General features: G+C 37.3%; 2 protein-coding genes across 4 annotated transcripts in view; one reads left to right on the forward strand and one right to left on the reverse strand.

Annotated features, from left to right (window-relative positions):
• The window catches only part of hnrnpa3 (heterogeneous nuclear ribonucleoprotein A3), a 61,684-nt gene that overhangs the window by 11,741 nt on the left and 33,481 nt on the right, over positions 1-16,462 (reverse strand). Inside the window, exon 12 of one of the 2 annotated variants that reach the window (XM_073912223.1) lies at positions 3,911-5,042. The exons of the other annotated variant lie outside the window; for it this stretch is intronic. The gene's annotated coding sequence lies outside the window, so the exon portion shown is untranslated. Of the gene's footprint in view, positions 1-3,910; positions 5,043-16,462 lie in introns of those variants that run through there. 2 annotated transcript variants of the gene reach the window in all.
• nfe2l2a (nfe2 like bZIP transcription factor 2a) overlaps positions 10-16,462 on the forward strand; it is a 29,501-nt gene continuing 13,048 nt past the window's right edge. The window contains exons 1-2 of one of the 2 annotated variants that reach the window (XM_005172511.6): positions 10-202; positions 14,462-14,734. In XM_005172511.6, coding sequence (XP_005172568.1) covers positions 161-202; positions 14,462-14,734 — 315 coding nt within the window. In that variant the 5' untranslated portion in view covers positions 10-160. 2 annotated transcript variants of the gene reach the window in all.

The raw sequence follows: 16,462 nt of genomic DNA on the forward strand, positions 1-16,462 counted from the left end.
CATAACTCCACAGACAGCGTTTCCTTCGCAAGTGCAGCGTCCAGCAAAGACAATCCGACGTATTTATTTGAAGCCTCATTTAATTTCTCGGTGAAGGATTACAGGAGGTGCACCACATTAGGAGTTACGCTGAATATAAAGAGGAGATTATCTCTGAGACATGATGGAGATTGAAATGTCTAAAATGCAGCCAAGCCAACAGGTAAATAATATTTAATATTACACTTACTGCGTTGCTAATGCTGTGACAGCGTTCCGCTTTTAATAGTTTTCTAAATATATAACTGTCAACTTTTAGCCAGTTTTGCTAATAGTGCTGTGATGTTACATCATTTGCCCTTTGAACCGGTTATGTGGGGCATAAATGTATTTATTGCTCATGTCAAATGTGTGTCACCAGATCACAGAATAGCTAATTTGTTGTTATAAAAGCTTATCGTGTTGCTTTTAAAGTTTCAAGATGATCATAATTTAGCATTAGATGCTATTATTTGTATTATTATCCATTTATAATTCATGACATGGGGTGAAATGTGACATTATAATAATGTATATGCTAATATTAATATATATTTCTCATTGAAGTAGGCGTTTCCTCAGCCCTCTTTCTAATCTCTCGACTCTCCTTTTCACGTCAAAAGAAAATCTGCATAGTCATTGAACTCGCGCCGTCCTAAACACCAAAACGAAGAGCAAAAATCCACATAAATGTGAATACTGATGCCCTGGTAGTGTTGTCCGGTGTAGAGCTGGCACTCGGCTGAACTTCTGTCATGAGACGTTGCGTCGCGCTTTCATGTTTTTGCGTGTGATCCCGCAGCGGCTCCGTTGAGTCTCTGCGCATGCGCGGCACCGGCGCCTTGCACAATAGCAGGCGGCTCCAATCTGGAATGTGGCTGTTTACTTTACTCTTGTGTCCTGACGTAAAGAAGTGATCCCGAGCTTCAAGACAAGATTAGTCTCCATCTCAGCTGTCTGTCTGAATAGTTGACTGCAGGAATATACTTCAAGTGTTGACAGTTTATATGGAAACTGTCATTTAACTGACGCACGTTACGTAACAGCGAACAGCTTTGAACCGTTAAAAATATTAACCGTCACATTATTTTAAATTGTTTAAATTAACCGCTCAGTAGGCCTACAATAGTATAAATGCAATATTACTTAATTTTTATATCAACAAATGAAGAGTTTGACCTTCAGAAAGATTGTTTGCCAATCACAAAAGGTCAATGTTACATATTTAAATATATTTCTTGGCAAACCTGTACTGAAACTAAGCAAAAACTAAATAACGTCTTGAATTAGTCGACTTTTATGAACTAATGACACATATATGGTGGACTAAATTGTTGCCTAAATTGTTTCTGTGTCATATAACCTATTACAGAAAACCTTTTTTTACCATTCTAGCTTACTAAAACCATTTTAAAACCAGTTTCAGTTTTGCACCTGCCAATGTATATAAGCTGAACGATCTATTATATTGTACAGTTGAAATCGTCACATTATTCATTCATTCATTTTGTTTTCAGCTTAGTCCCTTTATTACTCCGGGGTTGCCACAGCGTACTGAACCGCCAACTTATCCAGCATATGTTTTACGCAGCGTATGCCCTTCCAGCAGCAACCTATCACTGGGAAAACATCCATACACACTCATTCACACACATAACAGACAATTTTAGCTTACCCAATTCACCTGTACCTCATGTTTTTAGACTTGTGGGGAGAAAACAGAGCACCCGCAGGAAACCCACACCAACACAGGGAGAACATGCAAACTCCACATAGAAATGCCAACTGACCCAGCCGAGGCTCAAACAAGCAACCTTGTTGCTGGTAGGCGATTGTGCCCTCGTCACAATATTTTTTGTTTAATTAAGTGCTGAAGAGGCCTACAATTAGTATAAATGTGATGTTATTTAATTTTTATACCAACAAATGAAGAGCTTGACCTTCAGTAAGATTGTTTGCCAATCACAAAAGGTCAATGTCATATATTTAAATATATTTCTTGCAGATTTTCTGTATTGAAACTAAGCACAAACTGAATAATATCTTATTATTCATTCATTTTCTTTTTGGCTTAGTCCCTTTATTCATAAGAGGTCATTACAGTGGAATGAACCGCCAACTTATCCAGCCCATGTTTTACACAGCGGATGCCCTTCCAGCTGCAACCAATCACTAAGAAACATCCATACACACTCATTCACACTTAAACACTACGGCCAATTTAGCTTACCTAATTCACATATACCGTAGCACCCGGAGGAAACCCATGTGAATAAATATAATCTAATGCTATAATATAATTAATATAATGCTATAATTAATGTAATGTAGTATAATGTGATATAATATAACAAACATTACATTTTGAGTTGATTAAACTGAAATAGCGTTACCTCAACATTTTTAAGTTTGTTAAAGTATGTAAATAAATGTATTTTCCAGTAATGTAAACTGTTTGCAGTATATAAAATAATCAGGTTTGTCACTTCAAAATATAAAGTCTTCCCAAAACTTTATGTACAAGCGTGACCAATAGTGTTTACAAAACTGACATTTATATCTCATAAAAATATTTCAATGTGCTTTTACATCCTTTTTTTTTACATTGAAGTAGTTTTTATGAGCCACAAATGTCATTTTTGTAATATATAAATGACAAAATGTTTGAAATAAATAAACAACTCGTTAAATACACATTTTAATTATTAAAAGCATTAGTTAATGTATAAATAAATATTTAATTATTCGTGTCATTATTTAATCATATTTAAATAAATGTATGTATAAAATTAAATAATAATGTACATGGGCGACACAGTCGCTCAGTGGTCAGTACAGTGACCTCATAGCAAGAAGGTCCCTGGTTCGAGTCCCGGCTGGGTCAGTTGGCGTTTCTGTTTGGAGTTTGCATGTTCCCCCCTGTTGGTGTGGGTTTCCTCCGGGTGCTCTAGTTTTTAAGGAATGAATGTAAATAAATAACTAATAAATTCAGAATAAGTAAATATATAATTAAATAATTGCATAAATATATACATAATAAATAAATGTATATAATTAATTAAATAAATACATAATAAATAATATATATATATATATATATATATATATATATATATATATATATATATATATATATATACATTTATTATTAAATAATTACATAAATACATATAAAATAAATACACATAATTAATTAAATAATTAATAAATACATTTACAAGTACATAATAAATATATGTAATTAAATAATTCCATAATTAAATACATCATAAATAAATATAAAATTAAATAATTAAAAATTTACTTTTACATTTACTAATACTTTTAATAATTAAAATGTGTGTTTACTCATTTATTTATCTATTTCAACATTTATTCATTTATTGATTTAATTTTGGGTCATTATGCCCTCCATGAATACATTCAGGTTTTAAAATACAGAATAAACACCTGAATCCTTTTTAGCTAATCTATTTTTCAAGAATACACACACACACGCACACACAGTGTAGTGACATGAGGGTTCGCTAAACCGGTTTTGAGTCTGATTACGTGCAGTATCACCTGCCTGAAATGAACAGTGAAGAAGAAAAAAAAAGAAGAACAAGGCGTCCTCTTGTTTCTGTAATGGTATATTCCACGTCCCGAGCAACAGGAAGTGAGGCAGGTGTGAAAAATAATCTCTCCTCGCCGTTTTAATAACACCTCTGCTCTCTCGTTTCCATTCACCTGGATAATGATTGCAACTTTCAGCATTAATTATGCAGTTACAGGTGTGTCTGGGTGATACTTTTTCACTAAATACAATCCCCTTCATGTACTTCCATAGTGACGGTAAACACAACTGAACATATAATTATTACTATACTCATCTGCAATATGGAACATGATTAATATACACTCACTGGCCACTTTATTAGGTACATTAATAAGGTACAACTGCTCCTTAATGCAAATTTCTAATCAGCCAATCACATGGCAGCAACTCAATGCATTTAGGCATGTAGACATGGTCAAGACGATCTGCTGCAGTTCAAAGCGAGAATCAGAATGGAGAAGAAAGGGGATTTAAGTGAACGTTGCATGGTTGTTGGTGCCAGACAGGCTGGTCTAAGTATTTCAGAAACTGCTGATCTACTGGGATTTTCATGCACAACCATCTCTAGGGTTTACAGAGAATGGTCCGAAAAAGAGGAAATATCCAGTGAGCGGCAGTTCTGTGGATGCAAATGCCTTGTTGATGAGGCCAGAGGAGAATGGCCAGACTGGTTCCAGCTGATAGAAAGGCAACAGTAACTCAAATAAGCACTCGTTACAACCGAGCTCTGCAGAAGAGCATCTCTGAACACACAACACGTCCAACCTTGAGGCGGATGGGCTACAGCAGCAGAAGAGCACACCGGGTGCCGCTCCTGTCAGCTAAGAACAGGAAACTGAGGCTACAATTCACACAGACGTTGCTTGCTCTGATGAGTCTCCATTTCTGCTGACACATTCGGATGCTCGGCTCCCAATTTGACATCAACAACATGAAAGCATGGATCATCCTGCCTTGTATCAGCGGTTCAGGCTGGTGGTGGTGCTGTAATGGTGTGGGGGAGATTTTCTTTGGGTCCATTAGTACCAATTGAGCATCAACGCCACAGCCTACCTGAGTATTGCTGCTGACCATGTCCGTCCCTTTATGAGCACAGTGTCTCCATCTTCTGATGGCTACTTCCAGCAGGATAACGCAGCATGTCATAAAGCTCAATCATCTCAGACTGGTTTCTTGAACATGACGATGAGTTCACTGTACTCAAATGGCCTCCACAGTCACCAGAGCTCAATCCAATAGAGCAGCTTTGGGATGTGGTGGAACTGGAGATTGGCATCATGGATCTGCAGCAACTGTGTGATGCTATCATGTTAATATGGAGCAAAATCTCTGAGGAATATTTCAGTAGCTTGTTGAATTTTCGCCACGAAGGAATAAGGCAGTTCTGAAGGCAAAAGTGGTCCAACCCGGCACTAGGAAGGTGTACCTAATAAAGTCGCCAGTAATTATATAATTAGTCTATAGCAGTCATATCAAAACGTACTATATCACAAAATCATATTATACTCAGCAAATATTTCTCCTACACTAAAAAAATCTGCTTCTTGTTCAAGGCTGCTGTTTATGCTAATGAGGGAGAGATGGTCACTAGTGGGCGGGGCTTTCCCCCTCTGATGACATCATACAAAGGGAGAATGTCCATCAAAGTGTTTCTGCAGACTGATTTTATCAAGTCGGATTATAACAACTACAATTAATGCATGTTTACCATTATAATCTGGTTATTTCCACACACTGCTGACACACAACTGGGGTTAAACCCCTTATAAATGTGATTTCTGCATAATAGCTCCACTTTAATCTTCATTTGTTGTCAGTTAATGCATTTGTAATATTCGTGTTTGTGTTAGTTTACCATAATGCCTGAATGTGGCCTTCATTGTTGCTCAGTTGGACATGGAAAATAAAAATATCCTGGTCCCAGAACACATGAAATATGAATTATGGGAGTTTTACATTAATATAATCACACAAGATAGTATTTTTTAACAACAATACACTGGAAATTGGACTTTACATTGAACATGGACAGTGACTTTAAAGATCAGTGTGTGTGTGTGTGTGTGTGTGTGTGTGTGTTTTTAACTGTCTGTGACTTTAAAGATCAGTGTGTGTGTGTGTTTGCATGTGTTTGTGTGTGTGTGTGTATGAGACAGTAATTAACCATCTAGGATTGAACGCGCTTGTAAACAGCAGGATTTCTTAAGATTATCAAAGCATTGAATGTAAACAGTTGTAAGCGCCTCCATCGCTGTTTTTCCTCAGAGGAGGAAGCGGGCGCTGCCGTCGTGAGAGAGGGTTATTTCTCAGTTCTGCATGTGTGTGTGTGTGTGTGTTTCATCATCTGATGGCCCCTCCTCGTCTGTTATCTGGATCTGGAGAGGAAGTGTGTGACTAACAGAGGGAGACGGGCCGGGCTCTCCAGGCCTCAGTGACGCCGTTCTCCACACACACTTTCTATTGTTTTTACATCGTATTATTTTTCATTCCAGCTTAATCATACAAAACAAATGGAGCCAGTTCATTTGCTGAGTAAATTCTATCACCTGTCATTTTTCTTTTAGTACTACAGGGCTGCTAGATTTTGATTGGCTGATGAGGATATTGTCAGATAAATGCACAACTAAAGTAGTTCCGGCAAATTTTAAGCACATAATGACTCCATATCACTACGCTGAATTATTTCAGTTATTCATTTACAGCTACAACAGTCGAAAATCACATCTAAACACAACAGGAGGCTTCTGAGGAGATCTGGAGGAAACTAGGACCACTTCAGCCTGCTTTTAGGTGCGTCTTAGTCTGGGTAGAGCTAAGAGTTTACAGTTAGAGACAGGTTTGATAGTCTTGGAAGATTTAAAGATTAGTTAAGTTAAGATCAGAGACAGGTTTAGTAGTCTTGGTGGAGATAAAAGCTGTTTAAAATAAGATTTAGTAGAGTTAAAGGTTGGTTAAGTTAGTCTTGATAGATTAAAAAGTTGGTTAAAATAAGGTTTAGTAGAGTTAAACATTGGTTAAGGTAAAGTTAGAGACAGGTTTAATAGTCTTGGTAGAGTTAAAGTTCGGTTAAGGTAAGGTTTAATGGTCTTGGTAGACCTAAAGGTTGCTCATAGTAAAATTTAGTAGTCTTGGTAGTTAAAGGTTGGTTAAGCTAAGGTTAGATACAGGTTTGGTAGACTTCGTATGGTTAAAGCTTGCTCAATGTAAGGTTTAGTAGTCTTGGGAGAGTTCAAGTTTGGTTAAGTTGAGGTTAGAGACAGGTTTAGTAGTGTTGATAGAGTTAAAAGTTGGTTAAGTTAAGTTTAGAGACAGGTTTAGAAGGCTTAGTAGAGTTAAAGTTTGCTCAGTGTAAGGTTTAGTAGTCTTGAGAGAGTTAAACAATGGTTAAGTTAGGGTTAGAGACAGGTTTAGTAGATTGGTAGAGTTAAAGTTTGCTCAAGGTGAGGTTTAGTCTTTGTAGAGTTAAAAGTTGGTTATGTTAAGTTTAGACAGGTGTAATAGTCTTGGTAGCGTTAAAACTTGGTTAAGTTAAGATTAGACAGGTTTAGTCGTCTTGGTAGAGTTAAAGGTTGGTTACGTTAATGTTAGACAGATGTAATAGTCTTGGTAGAGTTAAAGGTTGGTTAAGTTAAGATTAGACAGGTTCAGAAGTCTTGGTAGAGTTAAAAGTGGGTTAAGCTAAGGTTAGAGACAGGTTTAGTCGTCTTGGTAGAGTTAAACGTTATTGAAGCTGGTTAGAAACAGGTTTAGTTGCCTTGGCAGACATAAATGTTAGTTAAGTTAAGGTTAAAGACAGATTTAGAAGTGTTGGTAGAAGTAATGGTTGGTTAAGGTTAGATGCAGGCTTAGTAGAGTTGGTAGAGTTAACAGTTGGTTAGGTTAAGAATGCAGACAGGTTTAATATTCTTGGTAAGTTAAATGTTGGTCAACCTAGGATTTGATTAGCCTAATAGAGGATTAACCTAAGAGAGGATTAGCAGTCTGTTTAAAGTTAAAAGTTGGTTAAGTTAAGGTTAGAGACAAGTTTAGTAGCCTTGTTAGAGTGTTAAGTGTTGGGTATGGGGGCGGGTTAGGGTTAGGGTTAGGGTTGGCAGTTTATCAGTGTAATTATAGGAGTTACTGCTGTACATGCTTGATATTCTGAATTTTCCAGCAAATAAGGGCATGCTTTATTCATTAATTATTGCAAGTTAAAACACATAACACAAAAGACTAATAATTAAATGATGCATAAACTGTCCAAATGGCAGGGTCAGGGTTTTGGTGGGCAGTTTTGTGTCTATTAGATATCTGTGATGTCAGATGAACTGATTGCGAGATACACTTCCTCAAAAGTGTGCAGTTCCTCAGTACACACTTCTGCTCTGTTTAGTCCCCTGGGCCTCGTGATCTGAACTATAGGAAGCTGATTTTCTCCTGTCACATGTTCTGACCTCAGGAACAGATCCATGCAGCATTGCAGACGGTTTATGCAAAGCTTCTCTGCCGTAAATAAATGCAGATGAGGTGAAAGTCTATGGTAATTCATTCCTCAGACACTGCTGATGAATAGAGTTGGTGGTTCCTGCAACTATGAGCCAAAAAAGACTCCAGGAAGAGTTTTATTTTTGTAAATGTCTCATGTTTGGATGTGAAACATGCACTTGTTTTGCAGTTATACCACCCAATAATGATTACCCAAAAACTACAATTGGGTTATTAGTCACCGCCATGTCATTCAGAGGAGTAAGACATCATTTCTTTATTATTATTGTGTTGAAATAGACTTTATTTTCACTTCTGCTTTTATGTGGAAGGTTTAGTAGTTTATGTTTTGTAGTACTTTTTGAAAGCTTCTCTACTGTATATGTGTATAAGAAAAAAAGTATTTAATTTTAGTTATATTAGTATGTGAACTAAAACAAGCTGAACCAAAATAAGCAACTTTATTCATATTTAATTTTGTTAATGGTTATTTACATTCAGTGTTTATTAAATTTAGTCTATTTTAAGGATATCAGCTTCACTTTGCTCAGTTTGACATAAAAAATGCCATTTAAAAACTTGCTAAATGTTTTGATAAAGTATTCTTGAATTTTATTTAATTATTTTTGTTGATCTTGATCCATCCAGATTACTTGTACGATAATATTTTGTCCTTGAACATTTGATCTGCATGGACTGTCAATGGATGAATAAAAAGAATAGGAGAATATGAAAAAGGATGACATGCTAATCATGCTAGCAATGTGCTAGTGACAGGCTAATCGTGCTTTTTTGACATGCTAATCATACTGAAAACTTTATTAAGATGATAGTCATGTTAGCAATGTTTTAGTAACATGCTAATCATGCTAGCAACATGCTAATACCATGTTAACAATGCGTTACGGACACGCTAACTATGCTACATACTAGCAATCACGCTACTGATTAAACACCTATTGCAACTTTTTTCAGCATAGTAACTACTCCGCATAGGAACCACCAAGGAACCACACAGCAACACCTTTGCATTGGCCTAGCAACCTAGATTACCCTAGCAACGACTTATTTCATCCAAACAACTGCCTAGCAACTTATATTGATTATACATACAGATTACTTGTACAATGGCATGGACTTTTAATGGAATAACTCATGATCCTGTTAGAACAATGTTAATAACATGCTAATCATGCTAATAACAAACAGGCTACGTGAATCATGCTAACAACCTGTTAATCAGGATAGAATCATGATAATAACACGATAATAATGCTAGCAGTGTGCTAAAAACATGTTAATCATGCATTCAGCATGCTAATAATATGCTAATTATGCTGGAAACAAACTAGTAATCATGCAAAACACCCTAGCAACTGGATAGCAGCCACCCAGAGTATTCTAGTGACTGCATAGGAACCAATAAGAACATAGCAACAATCTAGCAACTGCCTAGGAACCACCTAGATAACCATAGCAACCTTTACAGGACATGCCCCGCCCCTTTCTTCTCATTGGCTTTTCATTATAAGTGCTTGAGCTAATCCACTCTCACTGGCAGAGCTGTTTTTTTAAAGGGGAGGAGCTACCCTATGCCCCACCCCTTCTTAATGTTTTAGTTCCAACTACGACACAAATTGAGCAAAAATGCACACTTCAAAGCACTCGATGGGGCTTCTAGTTAGAGTGTAGTGTTTCTGTTTCAGAATGTTGCCGGAGCGCATTTACTTAAAGGTATTTTTACAGTAATTTACGTGTCAGTATTTTCACAGCCTCTTTTCACATTCCTGGAAATTTCGGCATTGCATCAGTACTGGTGGATTCGTCATCACTCATTTAGTCATTAAATTACAAAATGGGCCCTTTTGAACAAATTCAAGCGAGTTATTGTGGTATTAGAATTAATGGTACACTCACTGGCCACTTTATTAGGTACGCCTTGGTACCAGGTTGGACCCCTTTTGCCTTCAGAACTGCCTTAATCCTTCATGGCATAGATTCAACAAGACTCTGGAAATATTCCTCCATGTTGACATGATAGCATCACACAGTTGCTGCAGATTTATTCACTCAATCTCCATGATCTCCCATTCCACCACATTTCAAAGCTGCTCTATTGGATTGAGCTCTGGTGACTGTGGAGGCCATTTAAGTACAGTGAACTCATCGTCATGTTCAAGAAACCAGTCTGAGATTATTCACACTTTATGACATGCTGCGTTATCCTGCTGGAAGTAGCCATCAGAAGATGGAGACACTGAGCTCATAAAGGGATGGACATGGTCAGCAGCAATACTCAGGTAGGCTGTGGCGTTGATGCTCAATTGGTACTAATGGACCCAAAGTGTGCCAAGAAAGTCTCCCCCACACCATTACACCACCTCCACCAGCCAGAACCGCTGATACAAGGCAGGATGGATCCATGCTTTCATGTTGTTGAGGCCAAATTCTAACCCGAGCATCCGAATGTGGCAGCAAAAATGGAGACTCATCAGAGCAGGCAGCATTTCCTCAGTACACATTTTCTCTTTTTTGCACCATTCTCTGTAAACCCTAGAGATGGTTGTGCATGAAAATCCCAGTAGATCAGCAGTATCTGAAATACTCTCAGACCAGCCCGTCTGGCAGCAACAACCATGCCACATTCAAAGTCACTTAAATCCCTTTTCTTCCCCTTTAAACTGCAGCAGATCGTCTTGATCATGTCTACATGCCTACATGTATTGAGTTGCTGCCATGTGATTGGCTGATTAGAAATTTGCATTAACGAGCATTTAGAGAGGTATACCTAATAAAGTGGCCAGGAAGTGTATATAACTCGCACGCAGTGCTTAATGAAAACCCTGATGAGAAAAGCCGCCTGATGATCTTGCTGGATGTGAAAATGCAGATTTGTTGTTCTGTCTGCTCTTGTGTTTAATAAACTCTCTGCTCTGTGTAGTTAAAACAGCATGGCGGGTGGATTTGATTCGGAGCTGCTGATTGGCTGGAGCCGCTGCTCACTCCTCCAGATCTTTATAGGGCTGTTTTACACCACAACATGTAAAAATGCAGAGTGTGCTGCGCAGTATGAGCTGTAGGAAGAGTTTAATGTAGTATGAACTGTATTTGTTGCAGAATATGAGCAGAAATGTGTTTTTAGTGAAGAAGAGAAAAATGTGAGACGCTGGAATGAAGATGAACTGGCCACTCTTTTAAAATAAGACTAAAATAAATGCAATTAATTGAAGCTAATATTTTAATATACTTTAAATAATCATTAGTGCTGTCAAAAGATCAGTTGCATCCAAAATAATGCTTGTATTTACATATATAGTATAGTATTATATTTATATCTAGTTCATATTGTATATACATGGACAATTTTGTTTTTTCTTTATATATATATATATTTACAGAGTACAAGTACATTATGTAAATACTAACTTTTATTTATCAATTAAATATTTATATCTAATACAAATTATATATAAATATAAACGATTTTGGTTTTGTATTTTATATATGTTTAATTTTGTATATACACTATATTTATACACAGTACATTATGCAAATACAGACTTTTATATTGCATTAATCGTTTGACAGCACTAATATTTATAGATATATTAAGTTAATTAATGCAGAGCACAAAACTGATAATCGAGCACACTTTCACTTCAGCATAATGTAGAAGAGATGCTTTTGCTTTCACATCTTTGATTTGTTTAAACATCTGACGTGTGTATTGTTCAGAATTATGGCTATCAGCCATTTAAGGCAGGTTATAAGTCTTTTAGAGCTTGGCTATTGGTCGTTTAAAGCGAGGCTATTATCATTTATGGCGGGTTATTTCTATTTTAGGGCTCAGCTATCATTATTTAAGCCAGGCTATCAGTGCTTGTCTTGTTTTTGTCCTGCTTTCGTCCATTCATCAGTCTTGTTAGCAACACACATCTTCCAATCGGTTCACAAAGTACAAAATCATGCACCGTTCGACTTTTTTTTGTAATTTCAGGTCCGTTTCCAATGAATATTTGTCACAATATTTCCCAGAGATGGGTTGAGGCTGGAAGGGCATCCGCTATGTAAAAATGGAAGAAAAAAAAAGGCTGGATAAGTTGGCGGTTCATTCCGCTGTGGCGACCCCGGATTAATAAAGGGACTAAGCCGACAAGAAAATGAATGAATATGTTGCAATATGGTAAAAAATGACAATCTTAACTTCCGTTTCATCCTGACATTTAGGTTTTGACCTTTAAATCGGCCGCTAATGTTTATAGTAACCCAAGCAGAGTGTTTGTGTGGGCGGACCAGGGTTTTTGTGGATCTCCAAGAAGATGGATGAAAAAGGAGAAGCGGCGTGCATTATTCATCACCGCTGCGCTTCATCACACTCACTCCAAAAACTCCTTATCAAGTCAAGAGTTACAATCTTAGTTTTAACCCCAAAAATCTTGTTTTGAGAATACAATACCATGCAATATCAGGTTCTTATGGATTATTATGATTAAGATGAAATATTTTCTCACTTGGTTATTAAAGCTTAATGTTTGCTGTTTCACCTAAAAATGTAAGATTTAAGGCCAGTCTTGTGTGTTTAAGACTTTATGTTAGCTGTAATAACTTGTTTGAGGTTTACTTTAGCAATTAAAAATGCTCAATCACACTAATCTTAGTTCTTTAGGGACAAAATATAATCGTTAATGTTTCATTGCAGTAAGCTTTCATTGCAGCAATAAAAAAACCTTAAGATGGGTTTAAAACAATTAAAAACTGCTTTTATTATAGCCAAAATGAAACAAATAAGACTTTCTCCAGAGGAACAAATATTATAGAAAATACTGTGGAAAAATCCTGAATCTGTCCAACATCATTTGGGAAATATTTGATCTTTGACACTATCTATTATTTATGATTATTTATTAAACATCAGTGCTGAATAACTGAAATTGAAACACACATTGCCTAAAACGCGGCTCTCTGCACCTATCTACATATTGCAATATGAATACGGTTTTATTAGATGGCTTGAGTATCTCTATTTGGAAAACAAATCTTGTATTTATATTAATCAGGGTGATTTTGTTATGGTGTGAATCATGTATAAAAATAATAATTGTAAGCAAGTATAATAATAATAATAATAATAATAGAGCAAAGAATGAGTAAAATAAACAAATAAACTCTGCTTTATGGTATTCCAGAGTCAAACAGTATTAATATGTATGTTTAATATATATATATATATATATATATATATATATATATATATATATATATATATATATATATATATATATATATATATATATATATAGATAGATAGATAGATAGATAGATAGATAGAATTAATATTATGTTAAAATAACACTTTATAGTCTTCGCTGTATTGGAAGCTGCGACCATTTGTTTTTCTGTATTGACCTTATTTTCCGCAGATGAGCGGGCGCTGCCATTTGAACCTTTTTGGCACGAGACTTCCGGTCTCATTCACTTCCATTCATTTTTAGACATTAAAAACTGCTCGTTTCCCTGTTTGATGTTGCAAACTGATATTTCCTTGTTATATTATTCTACTTGGTCTGTATAGTCATGCAAACATTTGTTTGTAGAGCAAGTAGTTTGACCGTTTTTGCCGTTTATTATTCCTTGTCATTTCTCCATTGGCGACTGAAACGGAAGTTCTAAGACAATCGCGAAAACAGGCGCACTTCCGCATTTTAGAATAAGGTCAATAGTGATGCAGCTCCTAGAAAAACTGAATATTAAATGAGAAAACAGTGGGAGTGGCTTGTTTTGCTCTACTGCGAGCTGATTGGATGTCATAAAGTAGGCATTTCATTCAGAAAGACGGGGAAAAGGGTTTGAGGAGAGTTATGACAGCCTAGCAGACGCCTCCTCCTCCTCACCATTTCTGTTTGTTGTCATAACTGACAGCTGGAGGGGCGTGGTTAAGTATGTTAACCACGCCCACTATATCTGACTGACCTAATCTGAGGATTTAGCTGAAAACAAAGAGGGAGTGCATTTTCAGATCTTAATTATTAGGCCAAACACTTGTTTCTTAATGACATGCACAGATGAATTGTTCATCATTAAACTAGCAATGTGAGCTGACAAAGTTAATATGGTTTGTTTTGATTTCATGGGGACTTTAAACTCTCCTCAAATGCCTTTAAAACACAAGCACAGGATAAAGTTTCACTCTGATATTGTTATACTTTGCAGTGACTCTACAAATCTCTTGTATTCTTAAATACTGTAATCCCAACTCAACATTGTGTATGCTGTGATGACTATTGCGCGCGCACACACACAGTGTGATATCCATGCTGAAGTGATATTATTGTGCAGCCCTAGTGTGTGATGCCTGACCTCTGATGTCTGTTTTCTCTGCAGGACATGGATCTGATCGATATCCTGTGGCGGCAGGATGTGGATCTGGGCGCGGGCCGTGAGGTGTTCGACTTCAGCTACCGGCAGAAGGAGGTGGAGCTGCGCAGGCGGAGGGAGCAGGAGGAGCAGGAGCTGCAGGAGCGTCTGCAGGAGCAGGAGAAGACACTGCTGGCTCAGCTGCAGCTCGACGAGGAGACCGGAGAGTTCCTGCCGCGCAGCACACCGCTCACACACACACCTGAAGCAGACGGAGGAGGAGCGGGAGAAATCACACAGGTACACATGCACACACAGCAGACAATGTAGAACCCACACAGGTACACATACAAACAATTACACACACATGCACAAATAACACACAGATCTATCCTGTGAGATTTGACACAAATGCCCAAACATACACACACACAAACATACAGGAACACACACAAACAAAGCAGACAATACACACGTACATACATTCACAAGCGCACACACAGATGTACAAATACACACACTCACCCACACATGTGTATATATATTTACAGAAGCACACACGCACATAAATACACACATACATGTACATAAACACAGTTGCACGCACACACAAACACACACAAACAAATATACACAGATGTACAAATACACAAACTCACCCACCCACACACACATATTTATATATATAGAAGCACACACACACACACACATACATGTACCTAAACACAGTTACACGCACACACAAACAAACACACACAGATGTACAAATACACCCCCCCACACACACATATATATATATAGAAGCACACACACACATAAATACACACATACATGTACATAAACACAGTTACACGCACACACACACATACTCACACAAACAAACACACACAGATGTACAAATACACACACTCACCCCCCCCCCCACACATATATATATAGAAGCACACACACACATAAATACACACATACATGTACATAAACACAGTTGCACACGCACACACTCTCACACAAACACACACAGATGCACAAATACACTCACTCAACCACCCACCCAATCACCCACCCACACACACACACACACACACATACATATACATACAGAAGCGCACACACACACACTCACTCACTCACTCACACAAACAAACACGCACAGATGCAAAAACACACACAGTAGCAGATGGTAGATAACTCACACAGGTTCACACATACACAACAGATAGTGTAACATTCACCTGTACACACACAAACAATTACACACAAATACACACACGGGTGTTTAATCATACACAGATGGACAAATGCACACACACACACAAACATACATGCACATAAACACAAACACACATTCACACACAGTCGCACACATACAGACTGATTCAATGCACATGTCACACACAAAACATACACCCACACAAACACACATATATATATATATATATATATATATATATATATATATATATATATATATAAAATACTCATCTACATACATCTACACAAATCCACTCACCCACACACATATATACACATACAAACACACACATACACTCACCTTCACAGTACAGGGCGCAGCTGCAGGGTTGCTTGGAAACCCATGCAATGGTTTAATTACTGGAAGATACGTGATGAGGTGATTCTACGAACTGGGAAGCTAATAAACTCGCAAACACTCCCAGTACGTCACGGATAGACCACAAAAGAGCTCGATTTCCCAGAGGAGAAAAGACAGGTGTGTGTGTGTGTGTGTGTGCAGATGGACTACGTGATGATAGTCTTGTATGAAGCGAAGTGAGTTTTATTTTAATAGCCTCTGCGTTTAGAGGAAGCCAGAATCCAGACGTCCATCCATAGATTTTTTAACAATAACTGGTAGAAGACTGTCTTTAAATGGGTGGCTCAGTGGTTAGCACTGTCGCCTCACAGCAAGAACATCGCTGGTTCCAGTTTCAGCTGGACTAGTTGCTATTTCTGTGTTGGCGTTGGTGTTGCTTCGGTTTCCCCCACAGAACACATGCGCTGTAGGACAAC

Source organism: Danio rerio, chromosome 9 (genome assembly GCF_049306965.1).
Source record: "Danio rerio strain Tuebingen ecotype United States chromosome 9, GRCz12tu, whole genome shotgun sequence".
Classification (NCBI taxonomy): Eukaryota; Metazoa; Chordata; class Actinopteri; order Cypriniformes; family Danionidae; genus Danio; species Danio rerio.